Genomic DNA, 24,397 nt, shown 5'->3' with positions numbered 1-24,397 from the left:
GTTGACTCAGCCGTCCATCCTTCCAAGGTGGGTGAAATGAGGACCCAGACTGTGGGGGCGATATGCTGACTCTGTAAACCGCTTAGAGAGGGCTGAAAGTCCTATGAAGCGGTATATAAGTCTAACTGCTATTGCTATCTATCTATCTATCTATCTATCTATCATCTATCTATCTATCATCTACCTATCATCTATCTATCTATCTATCTATCTAATCTATCTATCTAATCTATCTATCATCTATCTATCATCTATCTATCTATCTATCTATCTACCTATCATCTATCTATCTATCTATCTAATCTATCTAATCTATCTATCTATCTATCTATCTATCTATCTATCTATCTATCTATCTATCTATCTATCTAATCTATCTATCTAATCTATCTATCTATCTATCATCTATCTATCATCTATCTATCTATCATCTATCTATCTATCTAATCTATCTAATCTATCTAATCTATCTATCATCTATCTATCTATCTATCTATCTATCTATCTATCTATCTATCTATCTATCTATCTATCTTTCTAATCTATCTATCTAATCTATCTATCTATCATCTATCTATCTATCTATCTATCTATCTATCTATCTAATCTAATCTATCTATTAATCTAATCTATCTATCTATCTAATCTATCTATCTATCTAATCTATCTATCTAATCTATCTATCATCTATCTATCCATCCATCCATCCATCCATCCATCCATCCATCTATCCATCTATCCATCCATCTATCCATCTATGAGCCGAGGTGGCACAGTGCTTAGGGTGCAGTACTGCAGGCCACTTTAGCTGACTGTTATCTTCAGTTCAGCGGTTCAAATCTCACCAGGCTCAAGGTCGACTCAGCCTTCCATCCTTCCGAGGTGGGTGAAATGAGGACTGTGGGGGCAAGTTGCTGACTCAATTTGCTAAAAAATTTGTAAACCGCTTAGAGAGGGCTGAAAGCCCTATGAAGCGGTATGTAAGTCTAATTAATTAATTAATTCTTCTCTCTTCCCAAGCGCTCTCGGACCCGTCGGCCAAGGAAAATTGTATGCTGCACCTTCTACGCTCCCTGCCCGACCCGAACCTCATCACCTTCCTCTTCCTCCTAGAACACTTAAAAAGGTGAGTTTCCCCCCCCCCTTTCTTTCGGGGTTTTTATTTCTTCATTGATTTCTCTGGCACGTTCCCGTTTTCCGTCCCTCGCTCCCGCTTCGAAGCTTCCCAGGATTGCCAGCGAGTTACAGGGAGTAACGGACCACCCCCATGGAGCCCGATTGCAAAGCGAGACAGGGGTTTTTGCCCCGTCTTGCGACCTTCCTGGCCTTCCCGTTGTTAAGTGAATCTCTGCAGTTGCGAAGTGAGTCACACGGTTTGTTGAGTGAATCTGGCTTCCCCATCGACTTTGCTTTTCCAAAGGTCACAAAAGTGGATCATTTTAGGACAGTTGTTTCTCAACCTTGGCAACTTGAAGATGTCCGGACTTCAACTCCCAGAATTCCCCAGCCAGCGATGCCAAGGTTGAGAAACACTGACCTTTCTTAATATGGTTGTTAAGTGAATCTGGCTTCCCCATTGACTTGTGACCCTGGAAGGCTGCAACTGTCATAAGTATGAGTCAGTTGCCAAGCAGCCAACTTTGGATCACGCGACCCCCAGGGATGCTGCAAAAGTGTGAAACGTGGTCAAAAGTCACTTTTCTCAGTGCCCTCGTCACTAAATGAACGGTCGTAAGTCGGAGGACTAATTTCATTGGGAAAAAAACGGGCCGAGAAAAAGCATATCCAGAAACGGCCAGGATAAAATCTAACACGCTTTGACGGGCCTGACAAAAAACAGCCGTAAACAAAATTAAAAGCAAGAACGCTTTTTGGGGAAATAAAAAAAATGGCAAAAGAATGTTTGCAAAGGCCGAGGAAGGAAGGGGGGAAGAAATTCCTTTTTAGCCTCGTTATTTTGCATTTACAGGAATGCAGAACTTTTATTTTATTTTGCATTAAAAGGGGCAAGTCCTAAATTGCTGCAGACCTTTCCCCCCCTTCAATAATTTCAGGGCGTTTTGATCAAAATCATTTCCTTTTGTCTTTGCAAGAAAGGAACCTGCCTTTTGGGGAGGGGGGGGGGGGCTTCAGATTCCATCCGATGCTTCTTTTAAAAATAATAATAATAATAATTCTGCCCCATCGTGGCATCCTGCATAACTGCTGGCCAGGAGAGATAAGAAGGGGGTTCGGGGGAGGGGGCACTAGGGTGGAGAGATCCAACCCCCCACCCCCAATTTGGGGGTGGGGAGGGGCTCTGCAGAATTTTCCCTGTCCTCGCTTGAACCCGGAGCCTCCTGCCGAGGACACAGCTTTAGAAGCTGCGGTTTGGTGCGTGGCCCAGCTGGCCCGAGAAACATACCGTGGGGAATTTTGGAATTGAGGACTGGAAGCTTTACGCGTTGCCCTCCCTCTGGTGGGTTTAACCCAGTGTGAAATGAGGAACTGCAAGCGACTGAAAACGAGAGGGTTTTTTTTTTTGGAGAATTAATGTCGCTTGCAAGGGAAATCCACCGGGGTTCCTCACTCAGGACCGGGGACATGCGCCGTTCCAAATCTGTGTGGCAAGGCAGGATTGAAGGGTGTTCACTTTGGTGCTGAAAGGGGACAGCTATTGCACACAGCTGTCTTCTCGCTGTAGCTGTTTGCAGGACGGGCTGGCTGTGAAGTGTGTGTTTGTGTGTCCCAGTCAAGGAAGGGGGTGTATGGGAGATCTACGGAGCCCTGAATTTGGGCAGGAGGGAAAGAAGACGGCAACTGCAAAAGATGAGTTTGAAACTGCATAGAACAGAGGTGTCCAACCTGGGGAACTTTAAGATTTGTGGACTTCCACTCCCAGAATCCCCCAGCCAGAATGCTTTAAGAGGGGTGGGCTTCCACTCCCAGAATCCCCCAGCCAGCAGGCTTTAAGAGGGGAGGGCTTCCATTCCCAGAATCCCCCAGCCAGCAGGCTTTAAGAGGGGAGGACTTCCACTCCCAGAATCCCCCAGCCAGCATGCTTTAAGAGGGGAGGGCTTCCACTCCCAGAATCCCCCAGCCAGCATGCTTTAAGAGGGGAGGGCTTCCATTCCCAGAATCCCCCAGCCAGCAGGCTTTAAGAGGGGAGGACTTCCACTCCCAGAATCCCCCAGCCAGCATGCTTTAAGAGGGGAGGGCTTCCACTCCCAGAATCCCCCCAGCCAGCATGCTTTAAGAGGGGAGGGCTTCCACTCCCAGAATCCCCCAGCCAGCATGCTTTAAGAGGGGAGGGCTTCCATTCCCAGAATCCCCCAGCCAGCAGGCTTTAAGAGGGGAGGACTTCCACTCCCAGAATCCCCCCAGCCAGCATGCTTTAAGAGGGGAGGGCTTCCACTCCCAGAATCCCCCAGCCAGCATGCTTTAAGAGGGGAGGGCTTCCACTCCCAGAATCCCCCAGCCAGCATGCTTTAAGAGGGGAGGACTTCTACTCCCAGAATCCCCAGCCAGCAGGCTTTAAGAGGGGTGGGCTTTCACTCCCAGAATCCCCCAGCCAGCATGCTTTAAGAGGGGAGGGCTTCCATTCCCAGAATCCCCCAGCCAGCAGGCTTTAAGAGGGGAGGACTTCCACTCCCAGAATCCCCCAGCCAGCATGCTTTAAGAGGGGAGGGCTTCCACTCCCAGAATCCCCCCAGCCAGCATGCTTTAAGAGGGGAGGGCTTCCACTCCCAGAATCCCCCAGCCAGCATGCTTTAAGAGGGGAGGGCTTCCATTCCCAGAATCCCCCAGCCAGCAGGCTTTAAGAGGGGAGGACTTCCACTCCCAGAATCCCCCCAGCCAGCATGCTTTAAGAGGGGAGGGCTTCCACTCCCAGAATCCCCCAGCCAGCATGCTTTAAGAGGGGAGGGCTTCCACTCCCAGAATCCCCCAGCCAGCATGCTTTAAGAGGGGAGGACTTCTACTCCCAGAATCCCCCAGCCAGCAGGCTTTAAGAGGGGTGGGCTTTCACTCCCAGAATCCCCCAGCCAGCATGCTTTAAGAGGGGAGGACTTCCACTCCCAGAATCCCCCAGCCAGCATGCTTTAAGAGGGGAGGACTTCTACTCCCAGAATCCCCCAGCCAGCAGGCTTTAAGAGGGGTGGGCTTTCACTCCCAGAATCCCCCAGCCAGCATGCTTTAAGAGGGGAGGGCTTCCACTCCCAGAATCCCCCAGCCAGCATGCTTTAAGAGGGGAGGATTTCCACTCCCAGAATCCCCCAGCCACCCTGCTTTAAGAGGGGAAGACTTCCACTCCCAGAATCCCCCAACCAGAATGCTTTAAGAGGGGAGGACTTCCACTCCCAGAATCCCCCATCCAGCATGCTTTAAGAGGGGAGGGCTTCCACTCCCAGAATCCCCCAGCCAGCATGCTTTAAGAGGGGAGGGCTTCCATTCCCAGAATCCCCCAGCCAGCAGGCTTTAAGAGGGGAGGACTTCCACTCCCAGAATCCCCCAGCCACCCTGCTTTAAGAGGGGAAGACTTCCACTCTCAGAATCCCCCAACCAGAATGCTTTAAGAGGGGAGGGCTTCCACTCCCAGAATCCCCCAACCAGAATGCTTTAAGAGGGGAGGGCTTCCACTCCCAGAATCCCCCAGCCAGCATGCTTTAAGAGGGGAGGACTTCCACTCCCAGAATCCCCCAGCCAGCATGCTTTTAGAGGGGAGGACTTCCACTCCCAGAATCCCCCAACCAGAATGCTTTAAGAGGGGAGGACTTCCACTCCCAGAATCCCCCATCCAGCATGCTTTAAGAGGGGAGGGCTTCCACTCCCAGAATCCCCCAGCCAGCATGCTTTAAGAGGGGAGGGCTTCCATTCCATTCCAGAGGCGCTGGTTAGCCTTCCAAACGAGCCGCAAAGTCTCCAGAAAGAGCCTGGGTGAGATTAAGATCTTCAGAACTCTCCAGGACCGGACGAAATTTCAAAACATCGCTCCCGAAGGCTTAATTCAGCCTCCATTGCGCCTAACAGCTGAGCAGTCTAACAGCTGATTCACCGAGCGAGGGCGGCGGCGGCGGCGAGACGCGGACGGTTGGCGTCTTTTAACATCCTGGATACCTGGGTGTCCTAGAAGCCCCTGGTGGTCGCCTGCCCTATCGGGTGAGCCCTGGTCCTGGAAGGTGCCCTAGAGCAGCGAAATGGTGGCAGTGGGAATTGGTCGGAAGATGGCTGCCTGAGCTTTTCGCTCTTACGATTGCCCCCCCCCCCCCGCTGTTCTTCTTAGATCTAAACAGCGTGGGGCTTGGAGAGGAACTCTGGATTTTCATCTACAACGAAAAAAAAAAAGGGACGGTGAGCTTGGGGGATTTGAAACTGGCTATTATCATCTCTACTATTACCATCACCATCGTGGTAAAGAGGAGGAAATTATTGTGGCTTGGGCGAGCGAATTAAACGGCGATTTAGCCACTACCATCATAGCTTGCCTGAACGCCCGCCCCTCCTCTATCCTGTATTTTAGTGCCTACCTCTCTCACCGTGGAGCCTCTCCTTTTTATTCCTTCTGTGGCTTGGACAATTCCTTTCCCTGTCTGCCCCTGCTACTGCGGAGCCATGTTTGCCTGCCTATTTGTTCTTATTTAATACGAGCTTTACTGCCTGGCCTGCGACCATCGGCATTGGCCCGGAACAACTGCTCTTCTCCACCACTTGCTACCACTGCTACTTTGAAACATCTAATGTGAGCAATCGACCATCTGTTTAACCATTTTGATATCCCATGGTATATATACTTATGGTGCATTTGGTTTGGGGAAAGAAGTGATAGAGGATGGCAGTTTCAGGGACAGGAACTTGGCGTTTTAAAAACTGGACACTAAGCTGGCACCCCCCCTTTCCCCCTTCTAACTGGTTCCAGTCATTTGTAGACTTTGAACATTTAGACTCTGGCCGTTCCAGGACTTCAGGAGAGGGGGAAGATAAGATACCCCCCTGCATACTACCGCTTTATCTCCTATGGACCGTTATTGTTTATTATTCCATGCTTTATCTGGATTTGGAGGGTGTGAGACTGCAAAGCTGGTCCTGGCTGACACCTGGGGCCTGTGCTTTGCCCCCCCTCCATCTACAACTATTTATAGAATACGGACCTTGGACTTTGGCCTCGGATTTCTCTGGAACTGGAGGAAGGGAGGCTGGCTCTTCTGGAACTCATAATTTTAAATTCTGTGTTGCGCAATTTTAAACGGGTATGTTGAGTGCGTGGAACTGAATGAGTTAGTATGAAAGACCCACTTTTAGTACTATTATTGTTGTATTCTTTTTGTGTTTTAATTATATTGTGGGGACTGTTTGTGTGAGTGTCTGAGTATGCCTGATTCGGAGGACCTGGCGGGGCAAGCGGGGGCCATTGGGGTGGTTGGGGGAATTATGCCCACGGGAGAGAGTCGGAGCATTGCGATCATAACAGGGAGAGGCAGATATGGCGGGGACTTTAGGGCTGGCCATTACCGGGGAAGGAGGGTTCGCTATATCGCAGAGATCCCTCCTTCTGGCCCTATGAGTCCCACTCCAAGGTCAGATGGCGTGAGCGATCAGGACCCTGGTCTCAGGCTGCTGTCGCTAAATGCCAGGTCTGTTATTCATAAGGCTCCCCTCGTCCGGGACTTGATTGTAGACGAGGGGGCAGACCTGGCATGTATTACTGAGACATGGCTGGGCACGGAGGGAGGAGTCCCCCTCGTAGAGCTGTGCCCAGACGGGTTTCAGGTGCTTCATCAGCCGAGAGCCCAGGGAAGGGGTGGCGGTGTGGCTATTGTAGTCCGGGAGTCTTTAGTTCCTCGTAGGATCCCTGCTCCGGAGCTTGCCGGGTGTGAGTCCCTACTAGTGAAGTTGGACCTCAAGGGTCAAGCGGGTTTGCTGCTAACGTACCTGCCTCCCAACTGCGTTGCAGCGGCCCTCCCTGCGCTCCTCGAGTCAATAGCCGAGCTAGCAATTGAGTTCCCTAGATTAATGGTTCTGGGGGACTTCAATTTGCCTTCGCTCGGTGAACACTCTGACGGAGCGCAGGAGTTCATGGCCTCCATGACAGCCATGGGCCTGACCCAGGTAATTCGAGGCCCTACCCACTTGGCGGGACATACACTCGACCTCGTATTCCTCTCGGAGCAGTGGAGTTATGATCTTGGTCTGAGGGGAAATGAGACCATTCCCCTGTCGTGGTCAGACCACTACCTACTGAGGCTAGACTTCCGGAGGCCAAACCCCCACCGTGGGGAGGAGGAACCGACCAGGTGGTTCCGCCCCAGGCGACTGATGGACCCTGTTAGGTTCCAGACGGAGCTTGGGGTCATTCCAGACGCTCTCGCCCACAGTTCGGCGGAGACTATTGCTGCGGCCTGGCACTCGGCGGCATCGGAGTCTCTGGACCGAATTGCGCCACTACGGCCCCTCCGGGTCAGCGGCTCGCGGAGACCCCCTTGGTTCACCGAGGAGCTCCGCGAGATAAAGCGCCGGAGGAGACGCCTAGAGCACCAGTGGAGGTCCGACAGGTCTGTATCGAACCGAGCACTGTTGACAGCTTGCACCAAGGAGTATATTTGGGCATTGAGAACCGCCAAAAGATCACATATTGCCTCCTTGGTGGCGTCCGCCGAGTCTCGCCCAGCCGCCCTGTTTAGGATAACCCGCTCCCTCCTAAATAGGAGGGAGACGGGGAATCCCCTGCAGGGTAAGGCTGAGGAATATAGTCAGTTCTTGGCGGACAAAGTTGCTCGGTTTCGATCGGAACTGGACTCCACCCCCGCAGATCCAGCCGGGACACAGGGGAATAACTTGGTAGACCATCTCTGGGTTGAGTTTCAGGATGTTGCCTCTGGGGATGTGGACAAGGCTATGCGAGCTGTGAGTTCCTCCACCTGCATACTGGACCCGTGTCCCTCTTGGCTGACTACCAACAGCAGAGAGGTGACACGAGGCTGGATCCAGGCGGTTGTTACCGCCTCTCTTCGGGAGGGACACCTCCCCACCGCGCTTAAGGCGGCGGTGGTGAGGCCCCTCCTGAAGAAACCGTCTTTGGATCCAGCAGTTCTTAACAACTATCGTCCAGTCTCCAACCTCCCCTTTCTGGGGAAGGTGGTTAGTGGTTTAGTGGTTTATTAGCATTTGTAGGCCGCCCTTTTCCCTGAGGGGACTCAGGGCGGCTCACAGAAAACCAGGGAGAGGGGGAATACAACATTAAGACAACAACATATAATAAAAATAGTAAGCAACATTCATTCATCCTTCGGGCGGGGTAGCAATTCTTATCCCCAGGCCTGACGGGCGAGCCAGTTCTTCAAGGCTATGCGGAAGGCCTGGACGGTGGAGAGGGTACGAATCTCCACGGGGAGCTCGTTCCAAAGGTTGTTGAGAAGGTGGTGGCCTTACAGCTTCAGCGTACCTTGGAGGAAGCTAACTATCTTGACCCCTTCCAGTCTGGCTTCAGGCCCGGTTACAGCACTGAAACCGCTTTGGTCGCATTGACCGATGATCTCTGGAGAGCCAGAGATGGAGGCCACGCGTCCATCCTGGTTCTCCTCGACCTCTCAGCGGCTTTCGATACCATCGACCATGGTATCCTTCTGCGACGACTGCGGGAGGTGGGGGTGGGCGGCACTGTTTTACAGTGGTTCTCCTCCTACCTCTCGGACAGGTCGCAGTCGGTGTTGGTGGGGAGGGAGAGATCGTCCCCGAGGCCCCTAACCTATGGGGTGCCGCAGGGCTCGGTTCTGTCCCCCCTGCTATTTAACATATACATGAAACCGCTGGGCGAGATTATTCGGAGGCACGGGATTAAGTACCATCAATATGCGGACGATACGCAGTTGTATCTGTCCGCCCCGTGCCAACTCAATGAAGCGGTGGACGTGATGAACCGGGGCCTTGAGGCTGTTAAAGACTGGATGAGAGCTAACAAACTGGTACTCAACCCGGAAAAGACCGAGTGGCTGTTGTGTTTTCCTCCCAAAAATTTGGCTAACGTTCCACCAATCAGGCTGGGGGGGCAAAATTTATACCCCTCAGACAGGGTCCGCAACTTGGGAGTCCTCCTGGATCCACAGCTGAGTTTTGACCACCACTTGTCGGCTGTGACCAGGGGGGCATTTGCCCAGATTCGCCTGGTGCGCCAGTTGCGGCCCTACCTGAACCGGGAGGCTCTCACAACGGTCACTCGAGCCCTTGTGATCTCTAGGCTGGAATACTGCAATGTGCTCTACATGGGGCTGCCCTTGAAGAGCATCCGGCGACTTCAGCTAGTTCAGAACGCGGCCGCGCGAGTGATCATGGGCGCACCACGGTTCGCCCATATAACATCAATCCTCCGTGAGCTGCGCTGGCTACCTGTTGATCGTCGGGTGCACTTCAAGGTCCTACTTACCACCTATAAAGCGCTCCATGGTAGTGGATCTGACTATTTGAGAGACCGCCTCCTGCCAATTAGCTCCCTGCGTCCCATCAGATCGCACAGAGTAGGCCTCCTCCGAATTCCATCCGCCAGTCAGTGCCGACTGGCGACTACGCGGAGGAGAGCCTTCTCAGTTGCAGCTCCGACATTATGGAACAACCTCCCCGTGGAGATCCGTACCCTCACCACAGTCCAGGCCTTCCGCACAGCCCTCAAGACCTGGCTATCCCGTCAGGCCTGGGGATAGGATTACTCTCACCCCGCCCGAATGTTGAGTGAATGTTGTGTTTTTATGGATTATTTTCTTTTATTCACGATTTTTTTTTTCTTTTAAGTCTTGTCTTGCACCCCCTTCCCCTCATTGTTGTAAGCCGCCCTGAGTCCCCTCAGGGAAAAGGGCGGCATATAAATCCTTAATAAAATCAAAAAAAAAATCAAAAAATCATTCCCAGAATCCCCCAGCCAGCAGGCTTTAAGAGGGGAGGACTTCCACTCCCAGAATCCCCCAGCCAGCATGCTTTAAGAGGGGAGGACTTCCACTCCCAGAATCCCCCAGCCAGCATGCTTTAAGAGGGGAGGGCTTCTACTCCCAGAATCCCCCAGCCAGCAGGCTTTAAGAGGGGTGGGCTTTCACTCCCAGAATCCCCCAGCCAGCATGCTTTAAGAGGGGAGGGCTTCCACTCCCAGAATCCCCCAGCCAGCATGCTTTAAGAGGGGAGGGCTTCCACTCCCAGAATCCCCCAGCCAGCATGCTTTAAGAGGGGAAGACTTCTACTCCCAGAATCCCCCAGCCACCCTGCTTTAAGAGGGGAAGACTTCTACTCCCAGAATCCCCCAGCCAGCATGCTTTAAGAGGGGAAGACTTCCACTCCCAGAATCCCCCAACCAGAATGCTTTAAGAGGGGAGGACTTCCACTCCCAGAATCCCCCATCCAGCATGCTTTAAGAGGGGAGGGCTTCCACTCCCAGAATCCCCCAGCCAGCATGCTTTAAGAGGGGAGGGCTTCCATTCCCAGAATCCCCCAGCCAGCAGGCTTTAAGAGGGGAGGACTTCCACTCCCAGAATCCCCCAGCCACCCTGCTTTAAGAGGGGAAGACTTCCACTCCCAGAATCCCCCAACCAGAATGCTTTAAGAGGGGAGGGCTTCCACTCCCAGAATCCCCCAGCCAGCATGCTTTAAGAGGGGAGGGCTTCCATTCCCAGAATCCACCAGCCAGCAGGCTTTAAGAGGGGAGGACTTCCACTCCCAGAATCCCCCAGCCAGCATGCTTTAAGAGGGGAGGGCTTCCACTCCCAGAATCCCCCAGCCAGCATGCTTTAAGAGGGGAGGACTTCTACTCCCAGAATCCCCCAGCCAGCAGGCTTTAAGAGGGGTGGGCTTTCACTCCCAGAATCCCCCAGCCAGCATGCTTTAAGAGGGGAGGGCTTCCACTCCCAGAATCCCCCAGCCAGCATGCTTTAAGAGGGGAGGACTTCCACTCCCAGAATCCCCCAGCCAGCATGCTTTAAGAGGGGAGGACTTCCACTCCCAGAATCCCCCAGCCACCCTGCTTTAAGAGGGGAAGACTTCCACTCCCAGAATCCCCCAACCAGAATGCTTTAAGAGGGGAGGGCTTCCACTCCCAGAATCCCCCATCCAGCATGCTTTAAGAGGGGAGGGCTTCCACTCCCAGAATCCCCCAGCCAGCATGCTTTAAGAGGGGAGGGCTTCCATTCCCAGAATCCCCCAGCCAGCAGGCTTTAAGAGGGGAGGGCTTCCACTCCCAGAATCCCCCAGCCAGCATGCTTTAAGAGGGGAGGGCTTCCATTCCCAGAATCCCCCAGCCAGCAGGCTTTAAGAGGGGAGGTCTTCCACTCCCAGAATCCCCCAGCCAGCATGCTTTAAGAGGGGAGGTCTTCCACTCCCAGAATCCCCCAGTCAGCATGCTTTAAGAGGGGAGGGCTTCCACTCCCAGAATCCCCCAGCCAGCATGCTTTAAGAGGGGAGGACTTCTACTCCCAGAATCCCCCAGCCAGCAGGCTTTTAGAGGGGTGGGCTTTCACTCCCAGAATCCCCCAGCCAGCATGCTTTAAGAGGGGAGGGCTTCCACTCCCAGAATCCCCCAGCCAGCATGCTTTAAGAGGGGAGGACTTCCACTCCCAGAATCCCCCAGCCACCCTGCTTTAAGAGGGGAAGACTTCCACTCCCAGAATCCCCCAACCAGAATGCTTTAAGAGGGGAGGACTTCCACTCCCAGAATCCCCCATCCAGCATGCTTTAAGAGGGGAGGGCTTCCACTCCCAGAATCCCCCAGCCAGCATGCTTTAAGAGGGGAGGGCTTCCATTCCCAGAATCCCCCAGCCAGCAGGCTTTAAGAGGGGAGGACTTCCACTCCCAGAATCCCCCATCCAGCATGCTTTAAGAGGGGAGGGCTTCCACTCCCAGAATCCCCCAGCCAGCATGCTTTAAGAGGGGAGGGCTTCCATTCCCAGAATCCCCCATCCAGCAGGCTTTAAGAGGGGAGGACTTCCACTCCCAGAATCCCCCAGCCACCCTGCTTTAAGAGGGGAAGACTTCCACTCCCAGAATCCCCCAACCAGAATGCTTTAAGAGGGGAGGACTTCTACTCCCAGAATCCCCCAGCCACCATGCTTTAAGAGGGGAGGGCTTCCATTCCCAGAATCCCCCAGCCAGCAGGCTTTAAGAGGGGTGGACTTCCACTCCCAGAATCCCCCAGCCAGCATGCTTTAAGAGGGGAGGGCTTCCACTCCCAGAATCCCCCAGCCAGCATGCTTTAAGAGGGGAGGGCTTCCACTCCCAGAATCCCCCAGCCAGCATGCTTTAAGAGGGGAGGACTTCTACTCCCAGAATCCCCCAGCCACCATGCTTTAAGAGGGGAGGACTTCTACTCCCAGAATCCCCCAGCCAGCAGGCTTTAAGAGGGGTGGGCTTTCACTCCCAGAATCCCCCAGCCAGCATGCTTTAAGAGGGGAGGGCTTCCATTCCCAGAATCCCCCATCCAGCATGCTTTAAGAGGGGAGGACTTCCACTCCCAGAATCCCCCATCCAGCATGCTTTAAGAGGGGAGGGCTTCCACTCCCAGAATCCCCCAGCCAGCATGCTTTAAGGGGGGAGGGCTTCCACTCCCAGAATCCCCCAACCAGAATGCGTTAAGAGGGGAGGACTTCCACTCCCAGAATCCCCCATCCAGCATGCTTTAAGAGGGGAGGGCTTCCACTCCCAGAATCCCCCAGCCAGCATGCTTTAAGAGGGGAGGACTTCCACTCCCAGAATCCCCCAGCCACCCTGCTTTAAGAGGGGAAGACTTCCACTCCCAGAATCCCCCAACCAGAATCCTTTAAGAGGGGAGGACTTCCACTCCCAGAATCCCCCATCCAGCATGCTTTAAGAGGGGAGGGCTTCCACTCCCAGAATCCCCCAGCCAGCAGGCTTTAAGAGGGGAGGACTTCCACTCCCAGAATCCCCCAGCCACCCTGCTTTAAGAGGGGAAGACTTCCACTCCCAGAATCCCCCAGCCAGCATGCTTTAAGAGGGGAGGACTTCTACTCCCAGAATCCCCCAGCCAGCATGCTTTAAGAGGGGAGGACTTCTACTCCCAGAATCCCCCAGCCAGCAGGCTTTAAGAGGGGTGGGCTTTCACTCCCAGAATCCCCCAGCCAGCATGCTTTAAGAGGGGAGGGCTTCCACTCCCAGAATCCCCCAGCCAGCATGCTTTTAGAGGGGAGGACTTCCGCTCCCAGAATCCCCCAGCCAGCATGCTTTAAGAGGGGAGGACTTCCACTCCCAGAATCCCCCAGCCACCCTGCTTTAAGAGGGGAAGACTTCCACTCCCAGAATCCCCCAACCAGAATGCTTTAAGAGGGGAGGACTTCCACTCCCAGAATCCCCCATCCAGCATGCTTTAAGAGGGGAGGACTTCCACTCCCAGAATCCCCCAGCCAGCATGCTTTAAGAGGGGAGGACTTCCACTCCCAGAATCCCCCAGCCACCCTGCTTTAAGAGGGGAAGACTTCCACTCCCAGAATCCCCCAACCAGCAGGCTTTAAGAGGGGAGGGCTTCCACTCCCAGAATCCCCCAACCAGAATGCTTTAAGAGGGGAGGGCTTCCACTCCCAGAATCCCCCAGCCAGCAGGCTTTAAGAGGGGAGGGCTTCCATTCCCAGAATCCCCCAGCCAGCAGGCTTTAAGAGGGGAGGACTTCCACTCCCAGAATCCCCCAGCCACCCTGCTTTAAGAGGGGAAGACTTCCACTCCCAGAATCCCCCAGCCAGCATGCTTTAAGAGGGGAGGACTTCTACTCCCAGAATCCCCCAGCCAGCATGCTTTAAGAGGGGAGGACTTCTACTCCCAGAATCCCCCAGCCAGCATGCTTTTAGAGGGGAGGACTTCCACTCCCAGAATCCCCCAGCCAGCATGCTTTAAGAGGGGAGGACTTCCACTCCCAGAATCCCCCAGCCACCCTGCTTTAAGAGGGAAGACTTCCACTCCCAGAATCCCCCATCCAGAATGCTTTAAGAGGGGAGGACTTCCACTCCCAGAATCCCCCATCCAGCATGCTTTAAGAGGGGAGGACTTCCACTCCCAGAATCCCCCAGCCAGCATGCTTTAAGAGGGGAGGACTTCCACTCCCAGAATCCCCCAGCCACCCTGCTTTAAGAGGGGAAGACTTCCACTCCCAGAATCCCCCAACCAGCAGGCTTTAAGAGGGGAGGGCTTCCACTCCCAGAATCCCCCATCCAGCATGCTTTAAGAGGGGAGGACTTCCACTCCCAGAATCCCCCAGCCACCCTGCTTTAAGAGGGGAAGACTTCCACTCCCAGAATCCCCCAACCAGAATGCTTTAAGAGGGGAGGACTTCCACTCCCAGAATCCCCCATCCAGCATGCTTTAAGAGGGGAGGACTTCCACTCCCAGAATCCCCCAGCCAGCATGCTTTAAGAGGGGAGGACTTCCACTCCCAGAATCCCCCAGCCAGCATGCTTTAAGAGGGGAGGACTTCCACTCCCAGAATCCCCCAGCCACCCTGCTTTAAGAGGGGAAGACTTCCACTCCCAGAATCCCCCAACCAGCAGGCTTTAAGAGGGGAGGGCTTCCACTCCCAGAATCCCCCATCCAGCATGCTTTAAGAGGGGAGGACTTCCACTCCCAGAATCCCCCATCCAGCATGCTTTAAGAGGGGAGGGCTTCCACTCCCAGAATCCCCCAGCCAGCAGGCTTTAAGAGGGGAGGACTTCCACTCCCAGAATCCCCCAGCCACCCTGCTTTAAGAGGGGAAGACTTCCACTCCCAGAATCCCCCAGCCAGCATGCTTTAAGAGGGGAGGACTTCTACTCCCAGAATCCCCCAGCCAGCATGCTTTAAGAGGGGAGGACTTCTACTCCCAGAATCCCCCAGCCAGCAGGCTTTAAGAGGGGTGGGCTTTCACTCCCAGAATCCCCCAGCCATCCTGCTTTAAGAGGGGAAGACTTCCACTCCCAGAATCCCCCAACCAGAATGCTTTAAGAGGGGAGGGCTTCCACTCCCAGAATCCCCCATCCAGCATGCTTTAAGAGGGGAGGGCTTCCACTCCCAGAATCCCCCAGCCAGCATGCTTTAAGAGGGGAGGGCTTCCATTCCCAGAATCCCCCAGCCAGCAGGCTTTAAGAGGGAGGGCTTCCACTCCCAGAATCCCCCAGCCAGCATGCTTTAAGAGGGGAGGGCTTCCATTCCCAGAATCCCCCAGCCAGCAGGCTTTAAGAGGGGAGGTCTTCCACTCCCAGAATCCCCCAGCCAGCATGCTTTAAGAGGGGAGGTCTTCCACTCCCAGAATCCCCCAGCCAGCATGCTTTAAGAGGGGAGGGCTTCCACTCCCAGAATCCCCCAGCCAGCATGCTTTAAGAGGGGAGGACTTCTACTCCCAGAATCCCCCAGCCAGCAGGCTTTTAGAGGGGTGGGCTTTCACTCCCAGTATCCCCCAGCCAGCATGCTTTAAGAGGGGAGGGCTTCCACTCCCAGAATCCCCCAGCCAGCATGCTTTAAGAGGGGAGGACTTCCACTCCCAGAATCCCCCAGCCACCCTGCTTTAAGAGGGGAAGACTTCCACTCCCAGAATCCCACAACCAGAATGCTTTAAGAGGGGAGGACTTCCACTCCCAGAATCCCCCATCCAGCATGCTTTAAGAGGGGAGGGCTTCCACTCCCAGAATCCCCAGCCAGCAGTGCTTTAAGAGGGGAGGGCTTCCACTCCCAGAATCCCCCAGCCAGCAGGCTTTAAGAGGGGAGGACTTCCACTCCCAGAATCCCCCATCCAGCATGCTTTAAGAGGGGAGGGCTTCCACTCCCAGAATCCCCCAGCCAGCATGCTTTAAGAGGGGAGGGCTTCTACTCCCAGAATCCCCCAGCCAGCAGGCTTTAAGAGGGGAGGACTTCCACTCCCAGAATCCCCCAGCCACCCTGCTTTAAGAGGGGAAGACTTCCACTCCCAGAATCCCCCAACCAGAATGCTTTAAGAGGGGAGGACTTCTACTCCCAGAATCCCCCAGCCACCATGCTTTAAGAGGGGAGGGCTTCCATTCCCAGAATCCCCCAGCCAGCAGGCTTTAAGAGGGGAGGACTTCCACTCCCAGAATCCCCCAGCCAGCATGCTTTAAGAGGGGAGGGCTTCCACTCCCAGAATCCCCCAGCCAGCATGCTTTAAGAGGGGAGGGCTTCCACTCCCAGAATCCCCCAGCCAGCATGCTTTAAGAGGGGAGGACTTCTACTCCCAGAATCCCCCAGCCACCATGCTTTAAGAGGGGAGGACTTCTACTCCCAGAATCCCCCAGCCAGCAGGCTTTAAGAGGGGTGGGCTTTCACTCCCAGAATCCCCCAGCCAGCATGCTTTAAGAGGGGAGGGCTTCCATTCCCAGAATCCCCCATCCAGCATGCTTTAAGAGGGGAGGACTTCCACTCCCAGAATCCCCCATCCAGCATGCTTTAAGAGGGGAGGGCTTCCACTCCCAGAATCCCCCAGCCAGCATGCTTTAAGGGGGGAGGGCTTCCACTCCCAGAATCCCCCAACCAGAATGCGTTAAGAGGGGAGGACTTCCACTCCCAGAATCCCCCATCCAGCATGCTTTAAGAGGGGAGGGCTTCCACTCCCAGAATCCCCCAGCCAGCATGCTTTAAGAGGGGAGGACTTCCACTCCCAGAATCCCCCAGCCACCCTGCTTTAAGAGGGGAAGACTTCCACTCCCAGAATCCCCCAACCAGAATGCTTTAAGAGGGGAGGACTTCCACTCCCAGAATCCCCCATCCAGCATGCTTTAAGAGGGGAGGGCTTCCACTCCCAGAATCCCCCAGCCAGCAGGCTTTAAGAGGGGAGGACTTCCACTCCCAGAATCCCCCAGCCAGCCTGCTTTAAGAGGGGAGGACTTCCACTCCCAGAATCCCCCAGCCAGCATGCTTTAAGAGGGGAGGACTTCTACTCCCAGAATCCCCCAGCCAGCATGCTTTAAGAGGGGAGGACTTCTACTCCCAGAATCCCCCAGCCAGCAGGCTTTAAGAGGGTGGGCTTTCACTCCCAGAATCCCCCAGCCAGCATGCTTTAAGAGGGGAGGGACTTCCACTCCCAGAATCCCCCAGCCAGCATGCTTTAGAGGGGAGGACTTCCGCTCCCAGAATCCCCCAGCCAGCATGCTTTAAGAGGGGAGGACTTCCACTCCCAGAATCCCCCAGCCAGCCTGCTTTAAGAGGGAAGGGCTTCCACTCCCAGAATCCCCCATCCAGAATGCTTTAAGAGGGGAGGACTTCCACTCCCAGAATCCCCCATCCAGCATGCTTTAAGAGGGGAGGACTTCCACTCCCAGAATCCCCCAGCCAGCATGCTTTAAGAGGGGAGGACTTCCACTCCCAGAATCCCCCAGCCAGCATGCTTTAAGAGGGGAAGACTTCCACTCCCAGAATCCCCAACCAGCATGCTTTAAGAGGGGAGGGACTTCCACTCCCAGAATCCCCCAACCAGAATGCTTTAAGAGGGGAGGGCTTCCACTCCCAGAATCCCCCAGCCAGCAGGCTTTAAGAGGGGAGGGCTTCCATTCCCAGAATCCCCCAGCCAGCAGGCTTTAAGAGGGGAGGACTTCCACTCCCAGAATCCCCCAGCCACCCTGCTTTAAGAGGGGAAGACTTCCACTCCCAGAATCCCCCAGCCAGCATGCTTTAAGAGGGGAGGACTTCTACTCCCAGAATCCCCCAGCCAGCATGCTTTAAGAGGGGAGGACTTCTACTCCCAGAATCCCCCAGCCAGCATGCTTTTAGAGGGGAGGACTTCCACTCCCAGAATCCCCCAGCCAGCATGCTTTAAGAGGGGAGGACTTCCACTCCCAGAATCCCCCAGCCACCCTGCTTTAAGAGGGGAAGACTTCCACTCCCAGAATCCCCCAACCAGAATGCTTTAAGAGGGGAGGACTTCCACTCCCAGAATCCCCCATCCAGCATGCTTTAAGAGGGGAGGACTTCCACTCCCAGAATCCCCCAGCCAGCATGCTTTAAGAGGGGAGGACTTCCACTCCCAGAATCCCCCAGCCACCCTGCTTTAAGAGGGGAAGACTTCCACTCCCAGAATCCCCCAACCAGCAGGCTTTAAGAGGGGAGGGCTTCCACTCCCAGAATCCCCCATCCAGCATGCTTTAAGAGGGGAGGACTTCCACTCCCAGAATCCCCCAGCCACCCTGCTTTAAGAGGGGAAGACTTCCACTCCCAGAATCCCCCAACCAGAATGCTTTAAGAGGGGAGGACTTCCACTCCCAGAATCCCCCATCCAGCATGCTTTAAGAGGGGAGGACTTCCACTCCCAGAATCCCCCAGCCAGCATGCTTTAAGGGGGGAGGACTTCCACTCCCAGAATCCCCCAGCCAGCATGCTTTAAGAGGGGAGGACTTCCACTCCCAGAATCCCCCAGCCACCCTGCTTTAAGAGGGGAAGACTTCCACTCCCAGAATCCCCCAACCAGCAGGCTTTAAGAGGGGAGGGCTTCCACTCCCAGAATCCCCCAGCCAGCATGCTTTAAGAGGGGAGGACTTCCACTCCCAGAATCCCCCAACCAGAATGCTTTAAGAGGGGAGGACTTCCACTCCCAGAATCCCCCAGCCAGCATGCTTTAAGAGGGGAGGGCTTCCACTCCCAGAATCCCCCATCCAGCATGCTTTAAGAGGGGAGGGCTTCCACTCCCAGAATCCCCCAGCCAGCATGCTTTTAGAGGGGAGGGCTTCCACTCCCAGAATCCCCCAACCAGCAGGCTTTAAGAGGGGAGGGCTTCCACTCCCAGAATCCCCCATCCAGCATGCTTTAAGAGGGGAGGGCTTCCACTCCCAGAATCCCCCATCCAGCATGCTTTAAGAGGGGAGGGCTTCCACTCCCAGAATCCCCCATCCAGCATGCTTTAAGAGGGGAGGGCTTCCACTCCCAGAATCCCCCATCCAGCATGCTTTAAGAGGGGAGGGCTTCCACTCCCAGAATCCCCCAACCAGCAGGCTTTAAGAGGGGAGGGCTTCCACTCCCAGAATCCCCCATCCAGCATGCTTTAAGAGGGGAGGGCTTCCACTCCCAGAATCCCCCAGCCAGCATGCTTTAAGAGGGGAGGACTTCCACTCCCAGAATCCCCCAACCAGAATGCTTTAAGAGGGGAGGACTTCCACTCCCAGAATCCCCCAGCCAGCATGCTTTAAGAGGGGAGGACTTCCACTCCCAGAATCCCCCAGCCAGCATGCTTTAAGAGGGGAGGACTTCCACTCCCAGAATCCCCCAGCCAGCATGCTTTAAGAGGGGAAGACTTCCACTCCCAGAATCCCCCAACCAGCAGGCTTTAAGAGGGGAGGGCTTCCACTCCCAGAATCCCCCAACCAGCAGGCTTTAAGAGGGGAGGGCTTCCACTCCCAGAATCCCCCAACCAGCAGGCTTTAAGAGGGGAGGACTTCCACTCCCAGAATCCCCCAACCAGCAGGCTTTAAGAGGGGAGGGCTTCCACTCCCAGAATCCCCCAACCAGCAGGCTTTAAGAGGGGAGGGCTTCCACTCCCAGAATCCCCCAACCAGCAGGCTTTAAGAGGGGAGGGCTTCCACTCCCATAATCCCCCAGCCACCCTGCTTTAAGAGGGGAGGACTTCCACTCCCAGAATCCCCCAGCCAGCATGCTTTAAGAGGGGAGGGCTTCCATTCCCAGAATCCCCCAGCCAGCATGCTTTAAAAACTGCAGTGATTTTACTTAACAACTCTGCCCCCAAGCACGGTCGTAAAATGGGGGCAAAACTCCCTTCCCAGCTAAGCAACGGAAAGTTTGGATTGTGGTTGTAACTCGAGGGTTACCCTTACAAGGGTCGGAATTGAAGTTGTGTAATTTTGGGGGGGGGGGGCGTAGGAATAGCAGGAGCGGGGAAAAGGACGGCAGTTGGGAAAAGGTGAGAGGTTGGGGGGGAAGGTTCCTTTCCACCTGGGCTCGGCTGGGAGGAAAGCCGAGATCGGCCAAGTTGCCGCCAGATTCTCGCGGTCTTCTCACCCCGTCTCATTGCTGCAGGGTTGCCGAGAAGGAGCCCGTCAACAAAATGTCCCTACACAACCTGGCCACCGTCTTCGGCCCGACATTGTTGAGACCCTCAGAAGTGGAGAGCAAGAGTCACGTCACTTTGGCCTCAGACATCTGGTCCCACGATGTGATGGCGCAGGTAAACACAGGGACGGGAGGGTTGCGGAACTGGGCAGCATGTTGGGGGTTCCACCACAAAACCGCGCCCGACTAAACCGCGTCGCTGACGTCATCAACAGGGCGACAACAGCGCGGAGACAGAAGCACGCTGTAAACCCTAACCCTAAAATTAACCCTAACCCTAACCCTTAACCTAACCCTAACCCTTAACCTAACCCTAACCCTTAACCTAACCCTAACCCTTAACCTAACCCTAACCCTAACCCTTAACCTAACCCTAACCCTAACCCTTAACCTAACCCTAACCCTAACCCTTAACCTAACCCTAAACCTAACCCTAACCCTTAACCTAACCCTAACCCTTAACCTAACCCTAACCCTAACCCTAACCCTTAACCTAACCCTAACCCTTAACCTAACCCTAACCCTAACCCTTAACCTAACCCTAAACCTAACCCTTAACCTAACCCTAACCCTAACCCTAACCCTTAACCTAACCCTAACACTAACCCAACCCTAAACCTAACCCTTACCTTAAGTTGAATCGGCTTGCTTTCAAAGCGCTATTTAAAGCGCCCTTCTTTCTCCGCGCTGGCTGTTGTCGCCCTGTTGATGACGTCAGCGACGCGGTTTAATCGGGCGCAGCTTAGTCGAGCGTGGTTTTGACGGGTCACGCATGTTGGGCTGGGGTCGGCTGGAGAAGACCTCTTTGCTTGAGGTGGAGGTGGTCTTTCTTGGGAAGGGATCTGCAGGAAAACAGCCAATTCTTGTGACCCTCCAGCGGCCAGTGGAGCTGGCGGCAGATTCGGACAGTGAGGAGGGTTGGGGAGGAAGATGGGCCAGTCCTGGAGCCTGGGGAAGGCTCGGATGAGGGCTCTGTGTTGGAGGCAGAGTGGGGGCCAGGGCCGTCTGACAGTTATCAGCTGCTTTCAGAGTCAGACATCAGTGGGGCAGAACAGCTGGAGCCTGTTCCCAGTGTGCACATGCACAGAGTTGCCAGAGGAAGGGAGCAGCTAAAGAACAGGGGTCGACTTGAGAGAAAGACCACAGGGGGACGGTGAATGGCCCCTCCCAGAAGGAATAAAAGAGGGAGTGCCAGGGGAGTGGAGTTTGCAGGAGGCAATTAGTTCCACTTGGGAGGAAGGCCACAGGTGGACAGTGAATGGCCCCTCCCAGAGGGAATAAAAGAGGAGTGAAAGGGGAGGGGAGTTTGCAGGAGGCAATTAGTTCGACTTGGGAGTAAGGCCACAGGTGGACAGTGAATGGCCCCTCCCAGAGGGAATAAAAGAGGAGTGAAAGGGGAGGGGAGTTTGCAGGAGGCAATTAGTTCCACTTGGGAGTAAGGCCACAGGTGGACAGTGAATGGCCCCTCCCAGAGGGAATAAAAGAGGAGCGAAAGGGGAGGGGAGTTTGCAGGAGACACTTAGTTCCACTTGGGAGTAAGGCCACAGGTAGACGGTGAATGGCCCCTCCCAGAGGGAATAAAAGAGGAGCGAAAGGGGAGTGGAGTTTGCAGGAGGCAATTAGTTCGACTTGGGAGTAAGGCCACAGGTGGACGGTGAATGGCCCCTCCCAGAGGGAATAAAAGAGAAGCAAAAGGGGGAGTGGAGTTTGCAGGAGACAATGAGTTCAATTCATTAGGGTGAAGATCTCTTCCTGACTTCTTGCCAAGTAATTGCTGCTATAGCATGGTGTTTAGAAGATCTCGGCCTGGCAGCTCTCCATGCCTGATAAGGTCTGTGGTTGTAAATCCACCTTGGAAAGACGGTTTGCAGGGACTTTGGTGGAGGTGAATGAGAGGAATTCACAGGAGCTTAATAAAAAGGGGTTTTGTCCGGACAAGGCTTTGGGATTTGGGGAAGCCGACGTCAGAACAGGCATCTAGGACTGGTTCATCTTCCTCGGAGCTGACATCTGGAGGGATAACTGGGGAAGCCTCCGGGGAAACGGGGGCAATCGTCACACGTGCGAATCCTCCCTTTTCGTCTCACCTTCTGGCTTTGTCTATTTTTTTTCTCTCTCTCCCCCCCCCCCTTTGCAGGTCCAAGTGCTGCTGTACTATTTGCAACACCCGCCCGTCTCCTTCGCCGAGCTGAAACATAACGCGCTCTTCTTATCCACGGATGTGTAGTGGCAGGCAGTTCCGCAGCCGTTATATCGCCGTCTCCGTTTCTCGAAGCGGAAGGGTCCCCCCCGGGCAGAGGCAGCTTCTGGACACTGACCACACACACCCTTACCCAAGGAGGGCTTTGGGCTCTTCGGGGGGGGGGGCATCCTGCCTGCTGCAGCCCACCCCCACCCCCCACAACACCTCCCCCTCCCCGAATTGTTTTGTACAAGTCTTTTCCCAGCTCCTCCCTCCCTCCCTCCCTCCGAGGAGTCCGGCTCTTTTTGTCTGCACAAGGGCCCCCTTGACATTGGCCGGAGCTGTTTCGGACGCCCGTCCCTTTGGGCCGCAGAAAGGAAGCGAGCCACGGACAAGAGATCGGGGCCCGGCCTTGAGTGGATCTCCCGGGCCTTTCCCCAGAAAGTTGTCATCTTCTGGGTTGCACAGAGTGCTCGAACAGCCAAGCATCTCGTGTTTCCTCCCTTGTGGTCTTTATCAAGGCAGCTTCTTCTGTTTGTTCTGTCCTTGGCTGTTGCATGAATGGTACTTCAGCTTTGATTTTGCTTCTTCCTTCTTTCCTTTCTTCTCTTCCCTTCTTTTCTCCTTTTCCTTCTCCCTCTTCCGTTCTCCTTTTTCCTTCTCCCTCTTATCTCCTTCCCTTTTTTCTTCTCTTCTTCCCCTTCCCCTTTATTCGTCTCCCTCTTTTCCTTCTTCTGCTTCTTTCTCCTTCTCCCTCTTCCCTTCTCCTTCCTCTCTTCTTTCATCTTCTTCCTTCTTTTCTCCTTTTCCCTATTCTGTTCTCCTTCCCTTCCCCCTCTTCTTTTCCTTCTCTACCCTTCTCCTTCTCTTCTCCTTTTTCTTCTTCTCTTCTTTCAACTTCTTCCTTCTCTTCTCCTTTTCCCTGTTCTGTTCCTTTCTCCCTCTTCTCTTCTTGTTTCCTTCTTCTCCCCTTCTCTTTTCCTTCTTTACCCTTCTCCTTCTCTTCTTTTCCTTCTCTTATTTCTTCTTCCTTCTCTTCTCCTTTTCCCTGTTCTGTCTCCTTCTTCCCTTTTCCCTCTTCTTTCCTTCTTCTCTCTCTACCCTTCTCCTTCTCTCAGATCTATTCTCCTTTGTCCCTTTTCCTTCTTCTTTCTTCTCCTTCCTTCCTTTCCCTTCTTCTCTTCCCTTCTTCTCTCCTCTTTTCTCCTGCCCCTTTCGCTCAGTTGTCTTGGCTGGTGGCTCCACAGCCTGACCTCAGCGCTCTCTTCCTCCCTCAAGACAAATTGCAAAGTGTCAAATGATGATCTCAAGGAGGCCCAGACCAACCCTGGTTTCTATCCTGGGTCATTTTTTAAATTTTTTTTGAGGGGGGGCGCGCGAATGTGTGCTTCGCCCTGCCGTTCTTATCCATCGGCTTTGCGGCTGCGCACGGCGCAGCTGAGCACCCGTCTTTACCACCACCACCCCCCCGAGCTCATCCTGGAAGGTACTCTTAATGGCAGCAGAATGAAGAGGTGGTGGCTTTCCTTGCTAGCCTTAGACATGCTGGATGTGGTGTGTGTGTGTGTGTCACGAACGTGTGTGTTTGTGTGCAAGAAAGGAAACCTCTCCAGGTCCGATAATTCTTTAGTGGTTTTTTTGGGGGGGGCTAACTTGGCTTTCATCCCAATGATACAAAGCAGGATTTATGGGGAGAAACGGAATATTCAGCTGACTTAGGAGGATGGAGAGAAAAGGGTGGGGGGGCTTTTGCTGAACCTCAACTCAGCTGCCATCAAAATGATGGTTTCTGGCCCCTATGGTTCTTCCAGCCGAAGCCCCCCAATATCAGCGATTAAATCTTGCTGCGGTGCAAAAAAACGGACATCATCTTATCTAGCACAGCTGAATGGGGGAGGCTACGGGGTGGGGGGGAGAACTTTTTCACCCTTTTAAGAGTTTGCCTTCCCTCTCTTTCTCTTCGGGCCGTGAAAAGAGACAACTAAAAAAAACAACAACAGCTTTCCCCTAAAATGCAGCAAAACAAAATACATGCCCCCCCCAAAAGCCCCCAACAATTTGCCACCCCGATTAAAACAGGATCAGAAACAACGGATCAGCGAAGGAACTGGAATTTGGGGGGTCCATTGAGGGTGATGTGTTGAACTGCACATCCAATTGTTCGGTTCAAAGGAAAGAAAGGGATAAGAATTTGGGCAACGCCTTTCTGTCTTCTTATTTTTATTAATTTTG

The 24,397-nt window shown here is 54.1% G+C and overlaps 1 protein-coding gene across 1 annotated transcript; it reads left to right on the top strand.

The window, feature by feature from the left end:
• Positions 1 to 1,020: 1,020 nt before the first annotated feature.
• On the top strand, positions 1,021 to 22,821 carry LOC116523230 (active breakpoint cluster region-related protein-like; the record flags this gene model as incomplete). The annotated part of the gene is made up of 3 exons (XM_032238319.1): positions 1,021 to 1,126; positions 19,951 to 20,098; positions 22,121 to 22,821. Coding segments are annotated over 3 exons (344 nt in total), but the record flags the coding sequence as incomplete, so codon positions are not given.
• Between the last annotated feature and the right edge of the window lie 1,576 nt (positions 22,822 to 24,397).

This window comes from Thamnophis elegans, unplaced genomic scaffold (genome assembly GCF_009769535.1).
Source record: "Thamnophis elegans isolate rThaEle1 unplaced genomic scaffold, rThaEle1.pri scaffold_113_arrow_ctg1, whole genome shotgun sequence".
Classification (NCBI taxonomy): Eukaryota; Metazoa; Chordata; class Lepidosauria; order Squamata; family Colubridae; genus Thamnophis; species Thamnophis elegans.
This window is presented reverse-complemented; position numbering and strand designations above follow the sequence as displayed.